General features: G+C 43.9%; 3 protein-coding genes across 6 annotated transcripts; 1 reads left to right on the forward strand and 2 right to left on the reverse strand.

The window, feature by feature from the left end:
• On the reverse strand, positions 1-18,665 carry arhgap1 (Rho GTPase activating protein 1). Of its 2 annotated transcripts, none has more exons than XM_035622228.2 (13): positions 18,521-18,665; positions 11,244-11,471; positions 10,243-10,341; positions 10,050-10,137; positions 9,821-9,952; positions 9,377-9,463; positions 7,559-7,657; positions 7,184-7,291; positions 6,715-6,791; positions 6,534-6,611; positions 6,280-6,408; positions 4,725-4,828; positions 1-4,643 (listed from the first exon to the last, which is right to left on the reverse strand). In XM_035622228.2, exons 2-13 carry the CDS (start codon positions 11,365-11,367, stop codon positions 4,476-4,478), a joined length of 1,293 nt encoding a protein of 430 aa, XP_035478121.1. In that variant the 5' UTR covers positions 11,368-11,471; positions 18,521-18,665; the 3' UTR covers positions 1-4,475. The 2 variants fall into 2 exon arrangements, with proteins under 2 accessions (XP_035478121.1, XP_035478111.1); XM_035622218.2 differs by lacking the exon at positions 18,521-18,665 and adding an exon at positions 17,462-17,611.
• Positions 18,456-24,125, forward strand: arl6ip6 (ADP-ribosylation factor-like 6 interacting protein 6). 2 transcript variants are annotated; one of them, XM_035622294.2, is made up of 5 exons: positions 18,456-18,808; positions 19,264-19,317; positions 19,648-19,771; positions 19,859-19,993; positions 22,827-24,125. In XM_035622294.2, exons 1-4 carry the CDS (start codon positions 18,637-18,639, stop codon positions 19,950-19,952), a joined length of 444 nt encoding a protein of 147 aa, XP_035478187.1. In that variant the 5' UTR covers positions 18,456-18,636; the 3' UTR covers positions 19,953-19,993; positions 22,827-24,125. The 2 variants fall into 2 exon arrangements, with proteins under 2 accessions (XP_035478187.1, XP_035478179.1); XM_035622286.2 differs by lacking the exon at positions 22,827-24,125 and having other exon boundaries at positions 18,457-18,808; positions 19,859-20,356.
• slc19a2 (solute carrier family 19 member 2) lies at positions 21,389-27,876 on the reverse strand. Of its 2 annotated transcripts, none has more exons than XM_035622195.2 (6): positions 27,653-27,876; positions 25,363-25,908; positions 25,024-25,270; positions 24,371-24,563; positions 23,142-23,283; positions 21,389-23,045 (listed from the first exon to the last, which is right to left on the reverse strand). In XM_035622195.2, the coding sequence occupies exons 1-6, from the start codon at positions 27,773-27,775 to the stop codon at positions 22,878-22,880; spliced, it is 1,419 nt and encodes a 472-aa protein (XP_035478088.1). In that variant the 5' UTR covers positions 27,776-27,876; the 3' UTR covers positions 21,389-22,877. The 2 variants fall into 2 exon arrangements, with proteins under 2 accessions (XP_035478088.1, XP_035478098.1); XM_035622205.2 differs by lacking the exon at positions 27,653-27,876 and adding an exon at positions 27,478-27,621.
• Positions 27,877-27,963: the final 87 nt, after the last annotated feature.

Consider the following 27,963-nt stretch of genomic DNA (forward strand, 5'->3'; position numbering starts at 1 on the left):
TTTCATTCACCATTCGTTTATTGTTTGCACATAGTGATATTACAGTATACTACCATTATATTACACATATATAAGACTTAAGATCCACATATCAAAAGTAAAGGATGAAACAATTTTAAGAGTTAAGAAAATAAAATCACTACGTATCAATAGATCAGGCAGGAAACCGAATAATTTCTCTCATGGAGAAATATTGTTCACTGTCACCATGACAACAGTTACAGTACAAAGATCCATAGATTAGACGGGGCTGTAATGTATCAGCAGAGTTAAGGAAAACGTCATTATAGAAATGAAGCAAACAGAAATTGTACTTGGTTGCATTTGCCATAAAATTTAAAGTAATACGTCATAGTATATAGTGAAGAGAGCATTGTGTGTCACTCTTGTACACCAGAAACAAAAAAGATGAATTTGATTATTTGAATACATGTGAGAATGATAAATTATTGGTGGGTTAACTTGATGCTGATGAAGCTCTGAACGTTTGAAAACTGAACATAAAATAACGAGTTTTCTCAGGAAATTAAAGGTAAATTATAATTTGCTGGAAGAAAATTATAAAATTCTGAGATTAAGGTGAACATTTTTTCATGTCAAAATACTACGATTTATTATATGCAGAAGTTATGGTTTTCATATTTCATAACGTTTCTATAAGCCTGTGATTTTCCATTACAGTTGAGCTGTGTTCAACAAGCTGACTAGTTTGGACGGAAGTTCGACCGTCCCCTGTGTGTGTTCCTCTTCAGGACACATTCATACAGTAACATACTGTTTGACCACTATGTAACATACAAACGCCGCAGATGTGTTGAACGCACCTCCTGTTGTTTAAGTCTATGGCAGAACGGGCACACTGGCACTGTGATGGCTCATCACACCATTGCTTGGGGGTTAACTAATAAGGCACGAGCATGCACACGCACACACGCACACGCACACACACACACACACACTGTACATGTTGCTGTAGTCAAATAAAAAAAAAACTTTCTCACAAGCTAAGAAAAAAAGGTTATTATTTTTTTTCTTTCAGTTTTGTGTTTTAAGAGCCTGGCTCCCAACCAGATAATCCTTCCCATTATGTCAAATCATAAAATCAAAAAAAGGAATTGAGTTACCACATTTTCACCAACACACGCACTCACACACACCTTACATGATAGAGCCCTAGTTTATATATATATACACACACACACACACACACATATACATACATTAATATATGTATACATATATACATATATATATATATATATATATATATATATATATATATAAAACAACAGTTAGAAATATTTTGTCTTGTCAAATGTAATTGGTCCAGATGAATCAGCATTTACAAGCAAGTACAAATACACACACACACACACACACACACATATATACACCAATAGCATGTCTTGACATGACTGGGAGTTACAACAGGTAAACATTAGGGTTTTTTGGAAGGGGGGGAGGTTCCAGCTTTCAGTCAAACTGTATCTCAGGTGTTTTGGTGCTTTTCAGTCACATTTCATTATAAGAATCATAACAACATTACAACACTAGTATCGACTCACTGATAGGACTTTTTAACATTGACAAGATGAAGGTCAACTGATTCAATAGCATTTGGCCTCTTGTAGAGTCTTCACACAACTGATACGGGTCACACGGGACAGATGGGTAACTCTGTCCTCCCGCTGTACACAACACATACTGATCAACAACTACAGGGCAGTACAACAGCTCACTGAGCTCGTGAAGCGCGAGTCTTCGTTGAGAATTTGACACGGAATGCAAAGCTTCGGACGAGCCGACTTTGGAGGCAGATGGCAGAAAATGAAAAGTCCTCTCTTGAAATTAAGGCTTTGGATAATGTAAATATGAAGCTTGACGATGCACCTCAAGAGTGTAACAGGTCAGGATAGTTCCAGAATTACTACTCGGCAGAGAATACTGGATTCTGACTGGCGACGACCTGTGCCTCAGGCAAAGCTCGGACACCGCCTCCTCATTGCTGTTCCATATTAATACAAATGAACACGACAAGAAGCCATGTTGGTGTACCAGTCCTACCTGTCTAGTTCTGATTGGTTATTTGAAATAACCACACAGGTTGTTGTTTTTTATACCTCACAGGTACAGGGACCCAGCACCATGAGGACATGGCACACGCCCAGACCCCCCTCACACAACCCCATTATATTGCACAGCATCAAGCACAACCAAAGGCAACTGGGGAGAAAACCTCTATTCAAAATGATATCATCTAGTACGTGATCCAGAACACACACAGAGGCGTCACAGCACGACTGCAGAAGCTCCACAACAATAACTCATAAAACCACTCTCAGATTATCACAAGTCTCCGTCAAAACGCACGTCAGCTACGAGTACCAAAGCTGCACTCTTCTTATTATTTTTATTTATCTGTGATAACGTTTTAGGGTTTCATAGCGACAATTGCCAATTTTTTTAAATATATATTGGTTTGTTTAAAAAAAAAAAAATCCATATCAGTCTGGCTCTAGTGGCAAGCACGTGTGGTCGACACAAACCCTGAGGGGATGAAGTCGGTCACATGTAAACTGAATGCTACTGCCTCATGTTTTTTACAGTTCATCACTTCCTGTAATGAGCAGCAAATACATCAAAACAAGAGATTAGAGGAGGATAAATCTACACTGTCTCAATTGGCAGGGACATGAAGACTGTTTCTGTCTCTGAGGCTCCGTTTTCTGATGATTTGTGATCATTTTTACATTAAAAGCCGTGGCACCGCAGAGTCACAACACTCTGCTGCCCTCTCCCTCAGACACAACCACTACGTCCATCCAGCGGTTTCCACTTCGCTGTTCTTCCCCTCCCGCCTAAACAGCCATCAGTGAATGTCAGCGCTTCCCACAAAATGTTTTAAACATTTTTTACGTTATAAACACTTAAAGCCCATCAATTTGGGGAAAAGACCCGAAGAGCGGTGGGAAGGCGGGACTGTTGTCGTCCTGGTTGTGAAAATGGACATCGCTCTGAGTTCATCCAGACAACAGGTCAACATCCAGGCCCTTTTTGCATCAATGGGCAATAATGGAAACTCAAAACAAAAGGCTGGTTCTTTCTGCCGCCGAGGTAAAAAAAAGGTTGTGTATTTTCTACTTTTGTGCTACTGAATATTAGATTTTATATGAAACAGAGTTGTATCCCCTGTTTATCCCGTACCATAGAAAAACCATCAGCTCCTCTGATGACAACTAATGATCCGAGACATCTGATGACACCTAATGATCCGAAAACATCTGATGGCCTAGTGAGTCAATATTATGACAAGAGTTATCATGTTGTGACAGAGGCGAGTTAACAATGATTCATATTATTATTACAAAGTCAGATATAGTGGGGAGAGAGATATAAAGCATCAGGATAAAGTACAGTACAGCAGTGAGTCCTCTGACACCAGAATGTGTAGAATTAGCTTCATCTACATGCACAGCCGTGAGTTTCTATTTCTGACACTTGGTCGGATCTCTGTCTGCTGATAGGATCAACTCTGGTCACGTTCCACCGCTCCATCTTTGTTTTACAGCATCTCATAGATTGTCCACACACGACGTTTAACCTGAGACCTCCATCTCTTCATCTCTCCTCTCTTTAGTCTGGGATCATAATCCTTGTAGGTTTAATAACTGCACTCTTTCATTACCTGTAGCTGTTATACATTATGTACCACCCCTGCTCTCTGGGTCTTTCTGTGACACTGGATGTTTTTTGGTACAACATAGAAAGGAGCAGGCAAACAGCACGGCACAATATACAGAGAAACTGAGGACGTCTAAGTCCCCTGCTAGTAATCCTCCTACGGAGATAAAAGATTGTACACACATGCATTTAGGACTGGACACTCTGAAGGGCTTGTTGGGTGTAAAGGGAGGTGGTAGATTCAGAGATGTACTATTGTGGCAAAAATAAAATAGTCCTGAAATATGGCCAGATCTTCATTTTAAGTTACAATTATGAACAAACACAATCTATTTGAACTAAAAACACACAAACCATTCAGGAGTCAGGAGTTAGAAGAGAAGCTCTGATGACAGATTCTAAAAGGCTGCGTGAAAGGAAATGTATGGGATCAATCCTGTGACGCTCACTGCAGAGCAACCGTCTCTGTCAGTCAACTTAGAATGACCTTTTTGCAAAATATACAAATTATGAAATTTAGTGGCACGATAACTTTCTACCACAAAATCTTTGTTTTCATCTTTCACCTCGTGACAACTGCCAATCAGATAGTTAAGACTGGTCGGAGACAAAATTAAGTGCATTGGTCTGTAGGATATTTGTGGTGTTTAATTGAAAAGCAGATGGACTTGGTGGGACTGTCTAAGTGCAGTAGGTGGAGAAGTACCCTGACGAGGCTCCCGATTGGTCAGTAGCTGGGCTGAACTCAAGACTTAATGCTGCATGAGAGGGAGGGTCACAGTGGTTGCGTTGCTTTAGGTGAAGATCAGATGCTGCTGGTCCAGCAGGGTTCTGGTGAAGTTGTTGATTGGCCCAATGGCACTAAGTGACATGGCGTTGTCCCGCCCCCAGAGCAGGTTAGGCCCAAACACCACAGCCAAGTTGCTGTTCGTCATCTTATTCACCTCACTGTTGGCTGACACCTAAACACACACACAGGTTGCTGTTAGTAGCAGACAGACTGACATGCGAGGCTGAAAGGCTGTGGAGGGTATGAGCCGTACCTGAGCTAGGAACGTGATGAGGTATCGCAGCGACGCGTAGTTTTCCTCTGGCAGTGACTCTACCAGCGTCTTCATGGCGGTCGCCTGGTTGTCACTGGATACGGCTGCAGCAAACCAAACACAAGTGCCACCGTGAACTACGGTTCGTTCAGGACGTAGCTGCTGCAGGCGGCACATTTACATGTGTTAATGGAAATCCACTAGTGCCCACCACAGCTCGGTGATCCCATTTCAACTTCTGAGAGTATTTAAAACATACACAACATGACTTTGTGAGTTGATTTTGTTTTGTACTAGTACTCTAGTTATCGTCTGTGACGATTCTTGTCCATCAGGTCATAGTTATCCACCAAGGGGTTGAATCAGGAGCAACTGGACTCGGTTGTAGTTCCTTGAAGACGTTTCACCTTCATTCCAGTGTCTTCTTCAGTTGTGGTGAAACCAGGAATTTAACCTCTGTGGAGTGTGGGCGGAGCTTGTCGATGCTCCAGACTGTATGAACGACAGGAACTGTTGGAACGAGGTCGTCAGAGTCATGGAGTCACCTGTGTCCACAATATGTACATCACATATTCTGGACATAGTTAGAACTGAAGAAGACACTTGATAAAAGTGAAAAGTCTTATAGTTATCACATATTGCCTCTGTCTCACTTGGCTGTCCAAGACTCAATGTCCATCACAAACAGGTTGTGAGATGTGTTTTAGGGAATCAACTGCTTTTAAGGTAGATGTAGATACAAGTCCATCATCAAACATAAAGATGACGACACACTTTTTTCGGACACCATGTCCTGGACAGTCATTGTGTTGACCTCAGTGATTCACGTGGAAACTGGGGGAGAGTTGTCTGACAAAAAAAAGACGAGAGCTTGAGAGAGAAGTTAACTTCAACACAGTGTGAAGCAGGTGTGAATGCTCAATCGTTTGGTTCCAGAAGTGACCAGAGAACGACTTTTCCACCAAACTAGTGAGCATCGTGGCTGGTATATCACTGTTAAGCTATCGTCAGACATGAACTGGCCGTTTATTGTCCCGAGTCAGACGCGTTCATGACAGCAGGAACATGTCCGATACATTCTGTGGTGTCTGGGTGGAGCAGCAGCATGCGGGACATGCCGATAATTCTGCCGCAGAAAACAGTGCTTTTGTTTACAGTAGTCAACATGCCAACTCGCTTGCTCTGAATACTTCAGAGATCATGTGGGAACAGTAGGAAAATGCTGTATTCTCACATGGTTTCTCCGGAAATGTTACGGGGGAGCTGGCAGGAAAAGTTCCCGACAACGTCCAGAGCAACTTTTGCATTCTCACATATAGCCTCTCTGGAGAAGTTAAGGAGAACATGCAGACTTCACTGGCTGTCTGAAAGCAGCATTAGTGAGCCACATGGAGTAATGATCGTGGTTATGGGAAGGATTAGCATGGATTAATTCTAATATTAAATGACATTGCATTGTGGCAGAATTTGATCCTGGACCTACTTCCTCTGAAGCGGTAGTTTACATTTTTTTTAATCTAGATTTAGATTTAAAAACTTCTTTGTTTGAACATACAGGCAAAGTTGACGATGTCGTTGTAGAGCTGGAAGGTCAGCAGAGGCTCAGGCAGCTCCCTCAGGAACGTTTTCAAAATCACAGCAGCCAAGTGGACGTCTTCAATCTCTCTGAAATTCACCACTGTGCCTACAAAACACGCAAACACGCGGTGCGACAAGAGGACAGAAAACAAGAAGTGTTGTTACATCTGCCATTACCACAAATACAGAGAACAGAGACACCAGGGGGCAACATAGGCCTGTCCATCACACCTGAGTTGTATTTGAGCTGGACCTCCTTCACCAGGGTAACATTGGCTGACCGTCGGAAGATCCCCTCAATCTCCAAACCTGACACACACACATGAAGTTAGACAAAGTAGTTCTGAGGGGACAACTTAGTAAAACTAAATATAGTCAAGTTCATTAGTGGATGAGGTTCGTGTTCAGTTACCTTGCTCTGAAAGGAAAGTTATCGTATCTCTCATCACCACAGGAACTGGATCACCGTCTGAACTCCTCTCTCTGAGCCTGCACACGCACACACACAGACAGACAGTGTGAGACCGAGCACTTTGTTAGGAACACCACACTAACACTAGGTCGTTCCTCCCTTTGGATTCCCCCGTCATCATGTGGGCAGATTGGTCAGCGGCACATTCAATGCTGTCAATTTCACACTGAGAATTATCGTGCTGGAAGTAACCATTAGACTGGATGCTCATTGGTCAACTGTGGCCATAAAGTAAAAAATATAAGTATTCCAATATTCATCTTTTTCACTTAGAATTTGAAGACGTCTTACTTGGACTTGCTTATATGTTTTTATTTAAATTTTGCTGATGAGTTCACTTTATAGTCCACTACATAGAATTCCCTAGAAAGTGAGTAGGGGGAGTGAATGAGTGGGTTAAGTCACTTACAGTGCAAGTGGTAACCCGAACACCTGGTCGGGCAGCGGGGGGCTGCGAGGAGGGGACATAGGAGGCTGGGCAGATGGTTTCAGAGACGCTCTCAGCTTGTTGTCGTACCTGCCACAGACACCACGTCAAAATTATCATACAGTTCAACGTTCTATGCCTTACGCCTGAAAGGCTGTAAATGTGTATAGCTCTAGATGATTTCTGGTTGCACATAAACCGGGATACAAAAGACATTTTCCAACAACAAAATGTATTTAAATGTACAATATGTGCAAAAATGACCTAATGGACCTCAGTAGAATGCAGCAAGAATATCAAATGCAAATATCCAGTGTATCATTTCATATTTTTGGAAATATTTTTGGCAGTGCATACTCTTTGACACGCGCAGGGATGAGCAGCTGCTCACACTTCACCACGTCCTCCAGCTCGCTAAGGTAGCTCACATAGTTGATCTTCTTGCCAAACTTGAAACTGCACAGAGACAAAGAACAAATCAGCTTCACATGAGTCGTCATTTTGGAATGTGCTACCTTCACACAACCAGTTGTAGTAAACAATGAATGATGAAAAACGCAGCCACATGCTAGGTTCAGACTGAACCGAAAATGTATTTGTCTCACATTTTTCTGCTGTTGTAATGATAAAGCCCGTCTCCTGATTTAACAGACACCCACAAAATGATCAGCTGTAACATTATCAGTGTCTGAACCTGTTTTCCAGTTGTTTTAATAAACCTGAGATGCGCGTTGGCATATTTTTATGTGACCAAAGCTTCAAGGATTGTTCTCCTCACCAAAACAATAACTTTAATAAATAGGATAAATTGTGCAGTGACAGTCCTGACAGAACACCCGGACCAAAAAACTGCATCCAGACATTATTGTATTATTTATTGTACACGTGATTTTGATACTGTCACATGTGACACTGTCAAGATATCTGCCGTCTCCAGAAGCAGAACTGCAATAGTTTGTCCATTAGTTCATTCGTCACTCAACAGGAAATTAATCTGAATCTATTTGTCATTTTTCCACATTTAGGGAGTTTCTTGTTCTTGTGCAACTGGTTGTATTTAGAAAACATTGAACATTTGGCAACGTTGATTTTGTTGGTTTGTAGGAAACAGGTTTATATTCCATGAAATTAGGTATATAAAAAAACAGCACTGTTTTGCTCTCAGTAATAAATCTTGGGAACCATAACGACACAAAGTCCTGGTAACATTTAAAATCATCTTCAGACTGGGCACTTAAGATTGTGAAATACATAATTAATGATTCATAAAGGGCATGATATGTGCTGTAGTTTTGCACACCTGCCACTAGATGATACTAGACCATTGTTACGGTGATTTTGTTACAACGTCCATTTTATATTTATTTTTAAAAGCAGCTGATTCATCATCATGTTTTATGAGTTTACTACATTATTACTAGGCTTTGGAAGACGAAGCGATCTGCCAAACATCATTCAAGTTTTTAATGGTAAGCAACAAAGGTGTCTGAGACACCAGCAGCAGAGTCTCCAGGATGATTACATCCTTCATATTAAGACTATGCTCAAAATAAGACTTAGTATCTGTGGGATCTATACTTTAGTTATTGAACACCCACACGAACACAAAGATAATTCTGTTTACAGTATCACCAAACTTGCAGTCTGTGTTCAAGGAACTGCATGGTCTTGTGTAAGCCTGACACTGATCATTGTACAACAACCATCCTCACAAGTTTCATAATAATCTGCTCACAAACTAAGTTACAGGATTAAATACTGAAGCCGAAGCACCAAAGTTAATGAAATATTGCTGAAATTTGACCCCACATTGAATAACGGGATAAAAGCCACCTGAGAATGATTCAACTCTGGGTTTTATTTCAGCCTGGTGGTCCTAGTCGTCTTCTCGCACACAAATCAAGGCCACATTCAGCTGGACTTTGGCAGTGTGAAAAAAGGCAGGTGGCGTGGTGATGTTAGGTGACATGGTGGGGCCAAAGACAACTTTCAAAGTTTTCAGAGAACATTTAAAATGAATCATAACAATGGCTCACATGTCAAGAAACCCAAAACCAAGTGATCAAATTCCAAACGTCTCAGACCATCGGCAAGTTGGGGCTAAATGAGAAGCTAACATAACTTTCAAAAACATGCTCAGTAATTTATACATATGTACATATATAAAAAGAGAACCTGATGATTGGTTTGAAGAGGATCAGCAGAGTCTTGATGAACATGGTGGGGTGCACGATGTACAGAGCCTTGATGTTCTTCTTATACCTGAAATCACACAGCAGATATTCCTTTGAACCACAAATGCAAAAGTGCCGTCAAAAAGTATTCAGATCTGTTAACTTTTTGCTGATTTAAATAGATTAAATTGCCATTTTTTACCAAAAAATCTATACTCCGTATTACAGAATGGCATGTTTTGAGGAGTTTTTGTGAATGAATTAATAATCAAAAACTGAAATCTCTCTTTGATTAAAGTATTCGGAGCCTTTGCTGTGGCACAGCAGTGTGATATAAGGAACCTCCATGAAAACATGGCCGGTTGGTTTGTTATTTTCAAAGAGATCCAAGAGAAGGAGTTATGGAGTTATGGTTGTGATGGCTCAGTGATGTCATTCAGCTTACTTTCTGTCAAACTCCCTGTACGCATCTCGGAGCCAGCTGAGAGATGGTTTGTTTTCACTGGTCAGCCCGTGATGGAAATAGATCAGAGTGTAGTCACTTTCCACATACTGATCCAGTGTTCCTTTAAGATACCTGCAAAAATAATACACACAAATGCGTCGTCAGTCAAACGAGTGAACGTGCATCTCTACCGGACACTGGAATCAATAAGGTTTCCATCAGGACGTACATCAGCAGCCTGTGATGGTCCAGCTGGTGCTGAGGGGGCATCCTGCAGGAGTTGAACACGATCACCTTCCTGCCAAAGTTGTCATCTCCTGTAAACGCACAGAGACACAGAGGCAACATCACTCGTGTTAACTGTTCAGAGACGCTCATACATAAGATTTAGTGAGTCAGACGGGAGTTCTGTGAGAACTGACCTGCCACTTCAATGATCTGATGCCGGGCGATGTCATAGAAGGGATGGTCCCAGGGGAGGTGGGGAGAGCCACTGTCGAAGCGCTGGGAGATGTCCGTCTCTGAAACACACACACACCAATACATAAATACGTACATTAAATAGAAAAAACACACACACAGTATCACAGTAACAAACAACATTTTTTAGGGTGAAATCGTAAGTTTCCTGCCACCATTTGGAAGCTAACTGTGAAATGCTTTTTTCTTCATATTATCATTACTATTATTATTATTATTATTATTATTATTATTATTATTATTATTATTATTATAGGGTTTGGGTATTGACTCAGGTAACAGGAGCTTGACACAGAAAATAACATGGAGAGAAGAGAGAACCAACCATTTAGGTCCATATCTAAATCTGCTGTACTAAAGAAAATAAATGATTGGTCAAGCCTAAAGCTGGATGTTTTCATTGTCTCTACTTCTTTCTGATTTTTTCCTCCATTGGCACATCTCCCTCCCAAGTTGATGTTCACTCAGTTCCTGCTACAAAGAGCTACAGTCCTTTGCTGTGCTGACCTCACCACACAGAACACACTATGCAAAGGTCAAGGTCAAGTGATTTAGTCCCAAAAAGTTGTGTTTGAATGCATATTTATAAATACAATTAGAAAAATGATAAGGGATTTTATATAATGACATATTGATATTTGGGTGTCCCTGAATCAGAACCCTGAGCACGAATCAGGGTGGTCTGTGTTTGAAATACACATAACTCCAACACACGCATGGACATTTTCTGTCTGAGCTGCTGACCTCTACATTAAAAGGCAGGTTAGGATTTTACGACTAAATCAATTCTGGTCAACATACGACATTTTTTTTTCCAAAGGGATGCACAAACAGGTGATGTAGTGTGTGAGAGTGTGTGTGTGTGTGTGTGTGTGTGTGTGTGTGTGTGTGTGTGTGTGTGTGTGTGTGTGTGTGTGTGTGTGTGTGTGTGTGTGTGTGTCACCTGACTTGCTGAGAGTAGCCTCGTCTGGGGGCCACTGCTGGTCCTCTATCGTGGTCAGCTTCAGCTGTCCGAGCTGTGCAGTAGCAGGGTCTTCGCCCAAATCCACCAGCAGCTCTGAAGACATCACACACAGTGCTGCAGAGCGGCGCTACACGCACACGCTGACACACACACACTCGACAGTGATGACGTACGAGGCTGCAACCTCCACTCAGGAGCGGAAGGGTCCTGCAAGAGACAAGAGACGTCTCATGTCAGCTCGGTTTGAAAAAATAAACCAATGTGGTTACTTTGATCAAACAGGGGGGACAAATTCCCTGCACGCCTGCTGAATATACCGCTAACTCTTTTTAGTCTTTAATAATGACATTTCATAATGATGTCATCATCACGACTCTCGAATGACTGATTAATCTAAACAATCTTATTGCAAAAGTGAATGCATTACTACACCGTGAAGTTCATTCATTCTTCATGACATCATGATGATGATCTCATAGGATGCAGAGATACCAGGGGGAAATGTATTTTAGAGCCATGCATGATGTCATGTTCTGACCTATTTCTGACCTCTTTGTGACTTCTTCGTGATGTCACCTGTCACATGACATCAGGTGATGGGGAATAATTTTCTATAGAGGTATAGTGGTCACAAAAGACTGATTCAGTTTGAAAATTTAAAGCCATTGATTACAAGTCATTTGCACAGTTTTGTGTTTGCATTACTGTTCAAATACACTAGAGTGTCTACATGAGTAAGTACATACACCACCATTCAAATGCACTTCAGTTCAGCACTGATTTACATCAGGGCTGAGGACTCATACAAGGCCCCCGGAGGCAATTCATAAATACACAAAGAGAAGAAATGAACATGATTCTGCGTTAAAAGAATATAAATATAATATAAATATGAATATATACAGGGTGGTCCCTTCTGCTGTAAGCCTGTATGGTCACAGTCAGGGTGAAGGAAACACACAAAGCTGTTATGTGTCATCGCGGTGACTGACAGGAAAAGAAAAGTAGGTGCAGAATGATGCACTTTCCAAGAGTTATGGACTGAAGATCGGTTTTCTGCAGCTCTGCAAAGACTCTGTTCTACTCAAACATGGAAAACACGCCGCGAATGAGATCATCATCATCATCATCATCATCATCATCATCATCACTACCATCTGACATCAGACGCCTTGTCAAAGAGCAGCAGCTCCAGCCATTGCATCAGAGAGATTAGTGTGATATATGTTCAGTACTCAAAGGACAATACGGTATATAACCTGTTATATAGACTGTAATCAGTTCACGCTGTTGCTAGGTCAACCACATTCATTAAGTTCAGATCATCCTCAGCAGCATGACCTTCCATTAGACAGTACTGTAACTGTGTGCATGTGCAGTGGGCATTGGGCAAATCACAATAATCAGCCCTCCTGAACAGGCGAGGCCTGCCTCAGTCCTCAGCACAGTGGACAGCACGTCTTCTCTATCTATCTTTATTTAGAAACAGCAACACGTCGACATGCTGTGTGTGTTCGTCTGGTGACAATCTAACTGAGACCCGCAGAGGAAAAGAGCTGCTACTGATGGGTTTCAGTGTTGGGAGCTGTTCTGCAGGGCCACACTTCACACTGTGAAGTGAAAAGCTGATCATCAGAGAGAGGTGGGGGTGAGAATAATGTTTAACTGTGGAGATAATAACAGGACACAGTCTCTGCTCGACACATTCACAGTGTTGCACTCCGTCATCCTCATGCTGAATTACAGTTATTGTTACATAAGGAAGAAAAATAGAGAGCGAGAGAGAGCCGACGAGTCACTGTGATACTCAAGCGTGCGAAGTCACACTGTTGTTCACGCAGCTCCGCTAACCACACAACTACATTTCATGACTTTCATTTCTAGGGGATATCAGAGAGCAAATGTCAGGTTGAATTCTGGGAAATAACCACAATGATGCATCTAGAATATTTCTATTTGCTGTCGACATAAGCATCTTAGGTTTATTATCCTTATTAAAACAATCAGGGCAGGACAATCACAATCAGGGCAGGACAATCGGCGACATTATTATACCCTCATAATGATATTTACCAGAGATCGCCACCAGAAACTCTTATTTCCTTTGTCATTGCTCATTTTAAATGGTAATAAAGCAGACTATTAATTACCTGTATTTTAGTTATTGTATTTAGACAATATAGTGATAGCAGTTTGAAAGCTGTTGTAAGCTGTAAATGTGTTGAGACAAAGTCATAACAAGAACAAATAAACAATGAAATGCATTATTAAAACTCAAATCAGGCTTTCAGCTCCATATCAGTAATAATCCCCATCCATTCTAACACAACGCACAACTGAAAAGCACATCACATGACCACTGAAGAACCCGGAACATGTGTGTGTCGGGGTAAACTGGAAGCAGATTATCTACTCAGAACAGCGATAGTGAAAAGTGAGAGCAGGGATTTATTTACTCTGACAGACATAAGAGGTGGAACTGTCAGTAAGTGTTATCGACGCTTTGCCACAGAAGTCCAGCCCAACTGATAAGAACCAACCACGAGGCAAATGATGGCGACTGCAGCATCGTGTCCAATTTTCTGCCCGTCCGTACAACAACACAGTTTTCTAACTAAAAACGGGGCGAGCAGCTTTTTTCAAACTTCTCAGTTTTTAGTCGCTCGAAAACTCTGGGGCAGTGTAGACGGAGGGGCCAGTGGGCATGTTTACCGTGTGTGTGACCTGTGTCCACAGGTCCCGACTGGCTGGAGCCAATCAGTGGCCAGCGCTCCAGGTGACTGAACCTCCCTGCTGGATAATCCTGGTGGTGTTTGACCTGCTACATCCAACTGGTTCTTTGTCTTTATGTTGCACCACAACACTGATCCCATCACTAACTCACCTGCACACACACACACACACTACTGACTCAAACTACCTCAACTCATTGCATTTTCATCTTACTTTAGCAAATATACCGTTGATTCATTCACATCCATGTACGTCTCCCTCCTTTGTTGCGACCCTGCGAGCCAGTCGTAACACAATATATATTAGTGATACTGTCATGAACTGTTTTAACACTTTGCACTTTACCAATAGGTCAAACATTTCCCTATTTTTAGTTGCAATAACAAAAAAATCACAGCTTGCATTTTCTCAGTTTCCCCAACAGTGGTCAGTGGTGTCGCTGAGCATCAGCACCGTTACAACAGCGACAAGGAAGTAACGACATCGGTGTGTGAGACACTCACTGAGAAGTTTCTAAGAAAGCCACAATATTTCTGACTTGCCATTTCCTGTACACAAATATGTCTACTGTCTTGTCTGTGTTTGCCGCTGTATACAGTATATGTACAGCCCCTGTGCTGGGTTCACTGCTGAGATGACGTGGTTCTGCCTCCAGCACCTCCACTGTCAAACTCATAATGTATCTGCTTCTCTTCCTCTGCTCACATATTAACTCCCCATCTTCTCTAACTCACTACACTCGCACACATTTGGCCCAGCCCCCGCTATAACACACGCAAGCTCTAACACGCAGGCATGCACACACACGTTGCGCGCACGCACGCGCCCACACGCACGCGCACGCGCACACACACACACACACACACACACACACACACACACACACACACACACACACACACACACACACACACACACACACACACACACACACACACACACACACACACACACACACACACACACACACACTCTGTTCTCTCTCTGCTCTGTGATGTTATTCTGGCTGACAGCATGTTGCCTTAAATAAATGTTGCTACTAACCAACAGGCACAATCAGCCTATTGCTGCTGACCAACAACACACAGGCGCTCAGTCAAACACACTGTTCTGTGAACGCACTGTGAACGCTCAGTGCGCCTGTTAGTCAGTAGGGAGGACCCTGGGTAGGATTATTGGATGATTTGAAAGTAGCAGGTTCCTGTTTTCTTGCTGCGTGAGCTCCCTGTGCGCCACTGCACTGCTCACACAGCGGGAGGCCGAGGGCTTAATATTCATATCAGAGCAGAAAGTGTCGCAAAAGATTTTAAACGGGCCACATAGGAGTTTGCATCAGTGAATGAAGCCGAGGCCTCTTCATGTCCTCAGTATGTGAACATCCAAACAAACAACAAGACCAGAACCATGATGTGGTGAGGCCTGGGACAGACGATTACACACTTCGAACTAAACCATTAATCAGTTTATTAATAATCTATAGGTGTAATTATTAGCTGCAGCCCTAAATAAATTCTATTAATTGTTTACAATAAAATACCGGAGAATAACGACTCAGTTTGCTTCTTCATTTGAACAGTTAAAAACATTTGCAGGATTTTTTTTGTTTGATAAATTACTTGAAATGATAAATTGATAATTAAAATAATTATTGATTCTTTGCGGCAAACCGATCTCAACTCAGTCTCCTTTCGCTGACCTTTTCCCAGGGCTTTCAAAAGAGTGCAGATAAACGATCATTCCCGTGACATCTGAGCAAAGCCCATCAAACGATGAAGACCCTGCAACGTGGCAGAAAGCCCCAGGGGATAAAAACACAAATAAATGGACATTCAGGAGCCATGACTTTGTCATACAACTACTTACAAGGTATTTTGTAAGCTGACTAATGGATTAATGGACTGATACATTCAGCTGTAGGTGTCCGAGTCCCTGGCTCAGACTGTTTGATTGCATTATATTCTAAAGTCATTTGTAATGACTAACGTTGCATGTTCAGTCAGCGACAGTCATTTGGTGAGCTGCTGAGCAGGTCAGTCAGCATACTGCTGCCGCCAGTGAAATTCAACAAGTGGACTCATAATCCAACCATTCCCTTAACTCCGATTTAACATTCAGATCCCAGCAGACAGAAGCAGAAGGTACAAACAATAAAACAGTCTTGTTGTCTGCTTCCTGGAGGTATTCACAGCACCCGGTGCCTTAGCCCAGCCCCGCGAGACACAACACTTGTCTGCATTCAGGTGTCAGCGTTTAAGGATCATGTCGCGATGCATAAACACACATCCGCCGTGTGTGTCTGAACAAGCGGTTTATAGAAGGGCAGAAGAGCAGAACTCCACATCTCTCCATCACAGCTCTGCAGAGCAGCAGAGCAGATTAGTCCTGGTCTACGAACCGATTACAACCTCATTACATTTTACATTTCGTTTTAAAGAAATGCATTTCTTTTTGGGTGTTTTAAAAACTACAAAAAAATTCCAATTGAGTTTCAGTATTTTTCTACCGTGGCTGGTACCTCCTGACACTGATGTGGGTTATACAGAACATGACGGGGGAAGGAATTGATCCTACAAATGCCAGGTGGTTTGAAAGCAGCGTTCTCATTTGGAATCCGCCTGGAACACAACCACGGCCTTTTATTGTCCGATTATGGCTTCTTTTATTTTGGTGACGACAAACGCGTTCATCAGAACAATGAGGCGTTAAGGACCGCTGGGGCCTTGAGGGCGCCAACCAGTCACAAGCCTGCGTCTCTGACCTTAAAGGTCACCACTGCCTTCCAGGGATGAAATGCCTCTGGTCCCAGCAGCGTATGAACACATTTAGGTTGGTACATCTGCACCGACCTTTTACATTAATCTGTCAACTGAGCAAAACGATGCAATGATGTGTAGATCAGAGGACGTGACGTGGTTACATGCACATGCACTGACATAACACATGGAAGGGTTCGATTGTATGAAGGAGACGTTTGAGGTGGGGCCACACACACACACACACACACACACACACGAGCCCCAGGATGTGACGATCTGGCTGCTGATTTGTCAACAGGTGAGCAGCCAGGTAACTTCGCCTCAACAACACCCTAAGTGAAATCGACATGACAGCTGTTTGAGCTCTGACTTCCGAAGACCCTCAGCGCACCCCAGCTCCGTTAGCGGACGAGAGGGGCGCTAGGGGACATTAGCACGGTTCGTGTAGCAGCCTGTAGCCCCGCAGCGCCGTGTCGTCCGCCGCTGCTGGACTGAAGCGAAGCGAAGCTCAAAATAAATAAATAAATAAACACCCGCCGCAGTGTAACGAACCGATGTTATCGACAACAAACGAGCCCCGTGATACACGAGCGAGCGCCCTCGGGCGCGGGCAGCTCCACGCGCTCCGTGTGTCCGTGCGACGGGACCCGCTGAGGTGCGTCCGCCCGCCGCCACGAGGGGCGCGAGCACGGTCGGACGTGTCTTTACCGTGAAATGTGTCGCTGCTCCGCGGGTCTGCCGACGGGCTTTGCTGCGTCTGTGGTGGCGGTGTGTGTCACTTCAGAGCTCCGCCACTGCTGCTGACAACAACGAACTGCGTCAACACCTTTTCCGGTTCCTCGTTTTTTTTTCTTCTTCAAAATAAACGTCTGCACTATGCTGTTCTCGCCGTGCCGTGTTGCATGTCAAAGTAAAAGCACTCGTACGATTTGTGTCGCCCTCTCGTGGTCGTCAAAGGGAACTACACCATGTTATTTCACGTTTTATTCATAATAATAGTAATAATAAATAGTAATTTAAAGAGCACTTTTCATTGCTAAAAGCAGATATCTAATGGGCAACAAAAAGAGGGCTTGTGAAGATTTACGAATATGATTCCATCAATAAATAATTAATATTACAAAGGGATTTACAAAAACGACAAAATAGTCACAGTGCATCGTTTGAAAATATGTTAATGACATCGCATTTAAATCTAGTTGGAAATGGATTTTTAAAATGAGGACTATCTGGTAATTAAAAGGGAAATTTAATTTCAATTTCCAACTGCATTTCCTTTTTCTTTTATCTATTTCAATTTGCTGTAGCCGACTTGGCCGCGTGGGGTCACTGCTGCCCCTGTTGCGCGTGTGTGTCAGAACAACCTGTTACCATGATAAACCGGGTGATGGCGCTCTTGAGTATCTCATGAATTAATCTAATTAATAATCTAAGAATTTATTGTACACGCAAACAGAAATGTACCAAATCTAGTCACTCACTTTTATTGCACAGCAACACAAAAAGTCATCGCTCTCCCTAAACTTCAGAATAAATATTTAATATTTACACCCTGACTTTTATATACATTTGTGTCTCAGTGGTTTTGGCTCGGGTTACTCTGTTTACCTCGATTGTTATATATATATCATTTTGTTTTAGAGGCAAGTGCTACACGCAGAGTAACAAAAAAAGAAATAGAACTACACCGACGGAACAGCCCGAGGGACATTTGTGTGTGCGGAAGTGCCACCGGAATATGGCGAAAGAGGAAAGCGGGGGCAGTACCAGCTGCTGACAGGGCTCCGGAGCGGTCGGTGTGAGCTGGTGCCAGACTACGGCTCGAACCTCCGTCAGAGCCGAGCAGCGCGACGGACGGGCGGGTTTCAGGAAGTGACGAGGACATGGAACATCCAGGACGTTGCTCCGTGGGGCCCAGCGGGAGAGTCGTGTCAGGGGAGGCGCCCGGCGGGGCGACGGGGCGGTGGTCTGCGGTCGCCCTGTCCGCCCTGGGCTCCGCGGTGACCGTGGCCGCCGTCGGTTGTCTGTGCGCCTTCATCTACCCGATACTGACAGGTAACGCGCGCGCGCGCGCGCCTGTGCGCGTGTTTGTGTTGCAATGCTGCAGAAACGGCTGCTGCTGTCAATCAACGATGTGGACGTTTTCAGTTCACGGTCCCACATGTTCATGGGAACTTCCTGTCTTCAAACCATCACTTGCTGGAAATACTCAAATCAGCTCTTGATGTGTAAACCACACGCTGATCAACCTTCCACCCTCATACATGCACTGCTGACCTGTCTGTCTGATAAATGAAGATCATAAACTGTTTTGGTTTATGTACCCACTATATAGCCTTGCAACAGTAAACAGGAAGAAGATCATCATCAGATTATGTTACTGTAACTTTTTAGACTGAAGCTTCATTTTGGCTCAAGCAAATCATGAAAGGCACATAAAGGCACTAACAGGGATATTACTGTATGTTCTTCATCTGCGTGATGTTTGCGCCTGACCTGGCTGTTTTCAGAGCTGCGGGCGGTGACGGTTAGAGGAGAGGATGGGAGCGAAGAGAGGATCCTGGGTGAGTGTCACATTTCTCTTCACGCAGGACGGGTACAGTCACATCACATGATCAGTCCGGTCCTTCTATACTCACTCCTTTGCTTGGTATGGCAAAAAAGGACAGATTTTTTCCATTATACTATTATTATCAATATCAATCCATACTTGACTCAATGATACTGTAATATCAGAGATAAGCAGGAAGAGTGACTAAATTACTTATCAAAAAAGTTGCTAATCAATGTTCCTGTCCCATCAACAGATCTATTAATGGAATAATCCTCAGCGGCAAAATTGAATAGCAGAGGGTATCAGATGCAAACAGCTGTGTGTGTGTGTGTGTGTGCAGGTTTCTGGAGTGTCCTTTTGCTGTCACTATCAGCAGGATGTATCTGCTGTGCCTTCTCATGGACCCTCACCTACCTGGACTCGTACCAGCCCGGCACGTTGGTCCCAACACTGGCCCACCTCAGGTGTGTAGTTGTGTGTCCAGTGCAGACAGTGTGAGATGACGTCATCGTGTTAAAAAAGTGTCTCTCTCTGTCTGTGTTTGCTTCTAGAGATGTATCTGGCCATGGTTTCCTCATGGACTATGGCGTTGTTGTCCTCAATGGCATCATGGCCATGCTCACCGTCATCTGGAGCCTCACCTGACACACATACATCCGTCCAGATTCACGAGTATCTTGATACTGGTTAGTGACCAGACTACAGCCATGTCAAAGTATTTAAGAAGTGCTCCACTAGTAATGAACTGTGTGTTTTCGTATTACACAGCCTGACACAGTTGACTTGATCCTTGTGTTTTCACCGTTTCTTTGTCATCAGGATAACGCAAGAAAAAAATAAAATATATATATATATATATATATATATATATATATATATACTGACAAGAATTTCATGACACTTGGTGGAAGGATTGGAAATGGGCCAAGAAAGAACCCATCACATTTAGCTGCAGATTCATACAAAGATGCAAATCCAGAACTTTTTTTTAGTCACTTTCTCTTTAACATTGCTAGATGGGACCCTTTTTTTTTTTTTTTTTACATTTTCACTCTACTTCAAAAAACTGTCAGGTGTTTCTCACGGACACATGACACTGGATGTGCTGCTGTTTTTTTTAATCTGCAGGAACTCTCTGCTTAGACTTGTGGTTAGGTCTGAAAATGTCTGATTTTGTTATAGATATAGAAGATCATCTACACACTTCAGTTACGGTTAAAGTGATGGTTTATTAGCAGCCTGTCGCGTGTTGGCAGATCTCAGTCATTAAAAGAGAACTTGATTGAAATAACTAGTAGTTTGTTTTTCAAATGTAAATTCGGAACACTGGATGGTGTGTGTATTTAAAGGCAGGAGAGTCTTCAGGGAGAAACCGCCTCTCTCATTATTCTGGTTTTCTTCACATCACTGCTGATTTAAAATTGTAACAGTTATAGAAAATGTCATTGTTTGAGACAGTTCATTCTCATAGTGAGAGGTTTCTTTTCTACAGGACAGGTGACAGGTCTACTAGGTCTGGTGATAACTAAAGATTTTTTTTCCCCAAAACAAAAAATCTGGGGAGAAAAAAAAATCATTGGGGGAAAAGAAGAATATCAGTGAATCCACCACAAAATCAAACTACGACCTAAGAGAATAAAATAAGGTCAGAGATGAGAACAAGTCTCAGTGATTTGGAGTTCATCCAAGCATACAGAAGAGTTACATTTTCAGGTCGGAAGCTGGAGTTCAGCAGTTTTTTCATGTGAACAAACTACAAAAGAATGAAAAGTTTGAATTTGTAAAAAATTATATAAACATTGTGAAATGGATTTTTGTTGAATAAAGGAAAATATGGCAGGACTAAACCTGTGAGCCTAAATAGAGTATGGTTAGCAGAGGATTTCAGATCGAAACAGCTAGTGCAAGCGCAAGTGTGTGTGTGTGAATTGAAAAAGTTTGAATTTGTTTCACAGTTCTACCCCCACACCACCAGGTGGCAGTGTATGGCCCTCCCAATCACTTCTGAGGAAAAAATGTGTGGTTACAAAAAACAAGACAACGAAAACACACACCTATACAGAACATTAAAAAAACGTGAATATTAGAAAAAATAAGTTTATTTGTGATAAGTATTGCATAGACAGTGGCTTTGAATTTTTTAAGACACATTCAGGTAGTGCTGGAGTACCTACGGGGGTTGATAAATAAATGTCTAAGAAAATGTTCAGTTCAGTAGTATTGGATTCCATATTGTGTTTTCATATTGTCATCCCACAGTTATTTACAAAGGAGTGACCGTTACAAAGTTACAAATCTTATCACTTCTATCAGTGTTTTGTATTGATATTAATATAAACTATTGGCCGGACCAGCGCCTTGATGCTGCTAACTGAACAAAAAAAAAACAAGACAAAAACAAAAAACAGTGGAACATTTGGCCAGTAGACGAGGCATAATCTGAAGCGCGCGTGTGCACACACACACACAAAGCAATAGTCCCATTGTATTTTTGGGTTGATTATTTGTTTGTAAGACGAAACTGATCAGAACGTTTACACACAGACATGTTAATCACTGAGCGATGCTGACACGATTATTTTGAAGAGGGGAAGTATCTCCAGGTGGATTTCTTTACCTTTTCCACAAGCCAATGGCCGGACTCAGCAGGAGTCCTGCCGTTCAGCAGGACTGAACATGTCGCACTGACAGTATCACACATGAGGATAATGGAACACTTCAAGCTTCATGAACAGTGTGTTCATCAAATATATATATTGATAAGCCTGATACGGCTTATCAGTAGCAATATGTAACAAACAGAATAAAATATAAAAATCTATGTGATAAAAGGAGGAAAATAATAAATACAAAAAATATAAAACATATTATATTTGGCTGCTGTCAAACACAAAACAGGAGTACTGATATGGTACCAGACATTCACAGTTGTAATTTAGACGTTTAAGGCGTAGGCTTCAATAAGCCGGAAGAAGCACTGAAATGGATTCTTGTACGTTTGTTGAGTTGTGCCACACATCAAACTCAATGTTTGACCATAGAAAACTGGAAGAAACATCAGTCTGAAGCTAGATTAATGCTCGACGCATCGGCCCGTGCGCACAGCGGCGCTGACGTCATAACTCGGTGTGGATCGGCCTTCGGGCAAGGACACACAGACACTGTCGGACCGAAGCCGTACACACCAAAGAACAACAGACCAAATTCTTCCTTTGCGTCGCTTTTCTGAGAGCAAGCTTAAAACCAGCATTTCCAGCGGTGTGGATAGTTATTTGTCAGCAGCAACACCTTGCGTTCAGGAGAAGACTGCGCCCTGTCAGGCCTGAAGCAAGAGTATAAAATCGTCTGCCGATGCGGTGACGTCACAGATGATTCGCACAATGACCGGAAGCGTCGAGCATGAATCCAGTTTTTGTTCTGTCAGTGGGTTTGTGTAATGTATTATTATTATTATTATTATTATTATTAGAGAGCAGTCTGCGGTCAGACTGGAATTTTTGTCTCTCCCTTCTACTACAGTGGCGCTGGAGCTCACCGCCTGGAGTCACTCAGCTTCTGGATCCTAACATTCTATCTGCATGAGCTAGCGTCGCTGATCGGAGGCGAGTCCGACTCCGTTTCTACCCGGCCGTTGGCCAGGACCTCCTGCTCGCAGCACCGCCTTGAGGCCAGTCTGAAGAACCCTGCGATTAGGAAGATGGCGGAAATGGTTGCAAAGTAGCCGCCATAGATGAGGAACTGAGGGAAGGACACCAGACAGCCATCAGTTACAATGGACAATGTTGAAGGGGCGATTAAACACCACGGGGGAGGGGGCTTGTTGTACTTCCTCACCTGAGTGAAGACGTTGAGGCCCAGGCCTGCTGAGTCCACCACCACCACAGTGAGGACAGACTGCAGCAGCAGAGCTACGAAGGTGTTCACTCCGAACACGAGGGCATAGCGCTGTATGCTGAGGCTGGCTGCAATCTGGTACCTGGCAGGTCAGAAGGCGGAGGACAGGAAAGAATCATGAGCCAGGTTTTAGTTATATGGAAGATTTATATTAATATTCGATTTGTACAGGACAAAGTTAGAGTACAACGTGGGTGGACAGGAAGAAAAAACCTCATGATCCCTCCGAGCCCGCAAGCCCTGGCATTTGTTTAAGCTTGTGTTTGTTTTTTGTTCGGGGTGATGATTCAGTTCGTCAAACCAGATCATATTCAAGATGGCTGCATGTGCTTGTTATTGTGGATCTCTCATTTCTACACAAACAGTGAGGCCAGATGTTTAAACATGACAGTCAACGGTTGCTGCAATCTCCACTTTAGTTGTACGAGTTTCCCTTTTTCTCTCTTCCCTTTTTCTCCGTACTGTTGCATGTGAAAGTTGAACCCGTCTCTGAAATAACAAAAATAAAATGCAGAAACACAGCTGATTCATATAGAAGCCCAGTAAGTTTTAAAGAAAGAAAACTTTCACCATCTTGTTAATCTGTTTGAAGGGCTTGTTCCGTCCTCTGCCGTCGTCCTGTCTGTCCCTTTTGCAATATGTATGTTACACAAACATACGAACACAACTAACCACAGCACAGTTTAAGGATCTACACCAGGGCTATTAGATTTTCACTCAACCATTACGGTGATTCAAACAATTCACAATGATGTGAATGATGATGATAACATTTTATGGCAAATGAATGAGGCTGCAAATACTACGACTAATACTACTCTACTTTGCAGACAGATGATGATCTCTTAGTTGATCAATTTTCACAATTAATGGGTGAAATTATTATTCATAGTAGAGCCACTATTAAATAAAAATTTGATTTGATCTGCTATTGTTTCATATCTGTATCTCCCACATAATGGACACGCACGCACGCACGCACGCACGCACACACACACACACACACACACACACACACACACACACACACACACACACACACACACACACACACACACACACACACACACACACACACACACACACACACACACACACACACACACACACACACACACACACACAACTATCCAAAGTAGACCCCGATTCACTGTTTGCCATGTACTCACGTGGCCACCGTGATGAGCAGCATGTAGGTGGCTCGGAACAGGATGTACGCACCGTAACACAGCCAGATCTGCCTGAGCGTTACCATGACGAACACGCACGCAGCCATCAGCAGGGAGAGGACGCACAGAACCAGCTCGCCCCACAGAGCCCAGTGTACGGGCAGGCAGCCCACCAGCAGAGCTGCCAGAGCCCCTGTGAGCGGAACACGGCAGAATGTATCAGAAACAGAATCACAATCGGCTTTATTCAGTATGTAAACATACAAGGAATTAAGTCTCTGGTTTCTTGTGCTCTCACAGTGAACTTAAACAAAAAATACTTACACCAACAAAACAAGGACGACAGAGCTGAGCAAAATTGTTAATGTATACAAATGAGAGCAAAAAGTTGAAGGAACAAGATACAGTGTATACATGAGGTTGGAGGACATGGCAGAATGTGAATGGAGGTGCGGTGGATTGCACAGAGGTTGTTCTGACACAGTTTGTCTGTTGTAACTGTTCATCAGAGCGACGGCCTGCGGGAAGAAGCTGTTCTTGTAGCGGGCAGTTTTGGTTGGTCCAGTTATCAGCAGCGCCTCCCGGAGGGGAGGATTGGAACAGGGTTGTATCTGGGGTTAATGTGATAAAGCGGCAACCAGCAGCAGCCTCACCTAACAGTGTGGACAGTGTCTCCACGTAGCCGTTGTAGATTTCATGGTTGGTGGATGGACGAATGTTCTCCCACAGGGCCTGAGCGTAGTTGACCACCTGGAAGTAGCCACATGTGGCCAGAGCCCACCACAGTGACCAGGCCAGCAGAGGGCGACATCTGTAGCACTGCAGGAAGTCCTGAAACAGCATTCTCAACACCTCCACAGGAGTGCTGCTCTGGCTTTGTGCCCCGGAGCAACTGGACACCTGTTGCGTGGATGTGAAACAGAATGAGTCAACAGATTTAACATGCACCACCACCATCATCATAACCCCCGGGTGTAACCTGGATCACTCACTGTGGAGGCCTCCTGGCTGTTCAGAGGCGCTTTGCTCTCCGAGTCCTCCTTCTCCGTGAGGGATGTGCTGATGGTGCGCTGCCTCTCCCCGCTCTTGTGGAAGAACAAGCTCCTCTTCGGCATGGGTAGAAACCAGGGAACGACAAAGGCCAGTGTGGCCGACGCCAGAGTGACAATGACAAGGTGGCGCAGCTGCGCTTTGGCCACAGAGAGCAGCAGCTGTCCTGCCAGAGACCCCACGGCCGATCCGAACAGAGCCACGCTGCGGCAGTAGCCCGTCACCCTCTGGTAGTGTGCCGGCTCCACCAGGCTGTAGATGTAAGAGTAGTAGGCCACCTCAGAGGCCGTTGCCAGCCCGAAGAAGAACTCCAGGAGCTGCATGGCCAACAGGCCCTGCGCCTTCAGCAGCACCACATAGGTAACTACCAGGCTTGTGGCCTGCAGCACTAACACAGGCTTGTAACAGAGGAAGTCCGTCGCCAGAAAGACGGGGAATAGCAGCACCAGGTAGGAATACGTCCATATTGGATAGATTTCACTGACGACCTGCAGGAAACGGACAAAGATTTACACAGTCATTAGATCTCAGCGTGTTTGTGAGGCTGGTTCTCACTAGTGTCACACCTTGATGGAGACAGAAGACCTGCTCAAAGATACTGACCCTGCGAGTTAACGTTAAGTGCTACTGCTGCACCACCAGGTTTTTAGGGACCGCTAATCTGTACATCCTGTTTAAGGGCCTGCTCACGTTCAAAACAATTTTGCATAAGTCTTTTATAAATGTGAGTTTCCTTGTGGCAGACCCCAAACTGCATGAGGCAAGAAACACACAAACTCCCTGCCTGTGGATTGTTAATCTGAACAGACTAAGCAGAGCTTATGTACAGTTAAATTAATAATCCATTTAAAACGATGTAACCACTTTCTGCACTTCCTGAAACTACTTTGTCTTGTTGACATTTGCCTCTGACTCTGTTTTTTAGATTTTGGAGGCCACAGAAGACACGGGATAGTGATTTGCTTTAGTCTGGTGTTGCAGCAGTGGAAACGTGATTCAGGACAAAACCCTTTTTTTCACAGATTTCATTCTCATAACTTGAAGGAGGTAATTATTAACGGATTAGCCAGAAATTCCAAATGGATCTGACCTATTGTTCACGGAGGATTATTCAGTGTGAGGCGACTAAGTCTGGGTCGAGCCTCGCAGGGCAGACGCACGGTCCTGTTATTGTGAGAGCCGTCAACAACGCAGACGTTTTGTTGCGGGCCGCTACAGCTCAGTAATGGTGGGAGGGTAAAGAAAGAGCAGGGCTGAAATGATGAGGAAGTGCCTGAAGTATTTCAGCAGGCCATGAAAAGAGCTGCTCAGATTCTCTAAGGGATAAGGAAAGGAGCTTCAACGCTTCCTTTCTGACTCATTTAGCATAGGAAACACAGGACCATCCTTTACTAGAGGAAAGGAGAAAAATGTTACGGAAAAGAAACGCATGTTGCATCCTATGATGGCTAAATGATGCTTATCTTCTCTTAGGAGGGGGGATACGGTTACTCATGTAATGTAGCCTCACAGCATTGACTTTGTCACTATGCAGATATTCTGTTATTAATAAAGGACGCTTCAAACGCCTAGTGTCAGTAAAATGGGATTTTCTCCACTCCACGGATGCTTCCTTGAAAGCCATAACGTTTTCCTTTCGGGGTCAAGGGACGGTGGTTCGACCGCAGGTCCCTGAGGTGGGAATGCCCAGAATCCCTGCAAAGGTTCCTGGTCCCCGGGGAAGGTTCCTGTGGGGTCAGACGATTGGACCGCGGCCAGGGAAGACCTCTGCAACTGTCAGCCATCGCTCATTTGATTATTTACACCTTGAGCGCTCATGTCTCTCTGCTCTGGACGCAGACTCCCAACAGCTCCCCTCCCACTCGCTGACACAGAGTTGTGTTTGTTTTGTCGGTTCACACACGATGCTGAACTCTATGACGCGCGGACAAGGTCACGTCAGCCCGCAGCCTCGCCCTCATCATGATAACGCTCTGTGATACAGGCAGACAGACAGGTCCTACGGACAGACAGACAGACAGGTGCTCAGGTCCCACGCACTCAGACATGGCTCTTACATTAGACATTTCAAAACAAGTCAGACTCGTCATCACTTTGTCCCGCGTCCATATGACGTCCCGCGTAGCACAACGTGGTGAAGAAGCGACCGTCAAACGAGCCGTCCTACGCAACGGGGAAACCGGCGACCAGTTATTGCGTCACAAGTTGTAGTAGTCGACGCTAACCACTGACCTGCGCCTCCGTCAGGTTCTTGTCCGGGCCCATGAGGTAGGCGGTGAGGAAGGGCTCCGACGGCCGCAGGTTGGAGAAGAAGCCGTACGCGCACAGCAGGAGAGTCGGGTAGAGCACGGACATGTTCGCCTAGCACGACCTCCACTCGCACGCATACTGTTGCGTACACTCACGCCGACCCACGCGCGCACCACAGGACAGCAGCGCTCCGTCTTCTTCTTCTCCCGCGGTAGCGACGGCGAGCCTGAGGGCGAACTACTGCCCCCTTCCGGTCTGACGGTGGAACCGCAGCGTCGTCAAGGGGAAACAAA

The sequence above is a fragment of the Scophthalmus maximus genome, chromosome 1 (genome assembly GCF_022379125.1).
Source record: "Scophthalmus maximus strain ysfricsl-2021 chromosome 1, ASM2237912v1, whole genome shotgun sequence".
NCBI classification, from domain to species: domain Eukaryota; kingdom Metazoa; phylum Chordata; class Actinopteri; order Pleuronectiformes; family Scophthalmidae; genus Scophthalmus; species Scophthalmus maximus.

Bases quoted from the DNA above. Each gene is read 5' to 3' on its own strand.
- arhgap1 (XM_035622228.2), bottom strand. From the start codon at position 11,367: ATGTCTTCAGAGCTGCTGGTGGATTTGGGCGAAGACCCTGCTACTGCA. The intron at 9,953-10,049 runs GTACGTCCTGAT...TTATTTTTGCAG, and splicing joins GACCATCACAGGCTGCTGAT to GTATCTTAAAGGAACACTGG. The intron at 4,644-4,724 runs GTACGGCTCATA...GTGTGTGTTTAG, and splicing joins TCATCACGTTCCTAGCTCAG to GTGTCAGCCAACAGTGAGGT.
- arl6ip6 (XM_035622294.2), top strand. From the start codon at position 18,637: ATGGAACATCCAGGACGTTGCTCCGTGGGGCCCAGCGGGAGAGTCGTG. The intron at 18,809-19,263 runs GTAACGCGCGCG...GGCTGTTTTCAG, and splicing joins CATCTACCCGATACTGACAG to AGCTGCGGGCGGTGACGGTT. The intron at 19,772-19,858 runs GTGTGTAGTTGT...GTTTGCTTCTAG, and splicing joins CCAACACTGGCCCACCTCAG to AGATGTATCTGGCCATGGTT.
- slc19a2 (XM_035622195.2), bottom strand. From the start codon at position 27,775: ATGTCCGTGCTCTACCCGACTCTCCTGCTGTGCGCGTACGGCTTCTTC. The intron at 25,271-25,362 runs GTGAGTGATCCA...TCCACGCAACAG, and splicing joins ACAGCCAGGAGGCCTCCACA to GTGTCCAGTTGCTCCGGGGC. The intron at 23,046-23,141 runs GTGAGGAAGTAC...TCCTTCCCTCAG, and splicing joins GCCTCAACGTCTTCACTCAG to TTCCTCATCTATGGCGGCTA.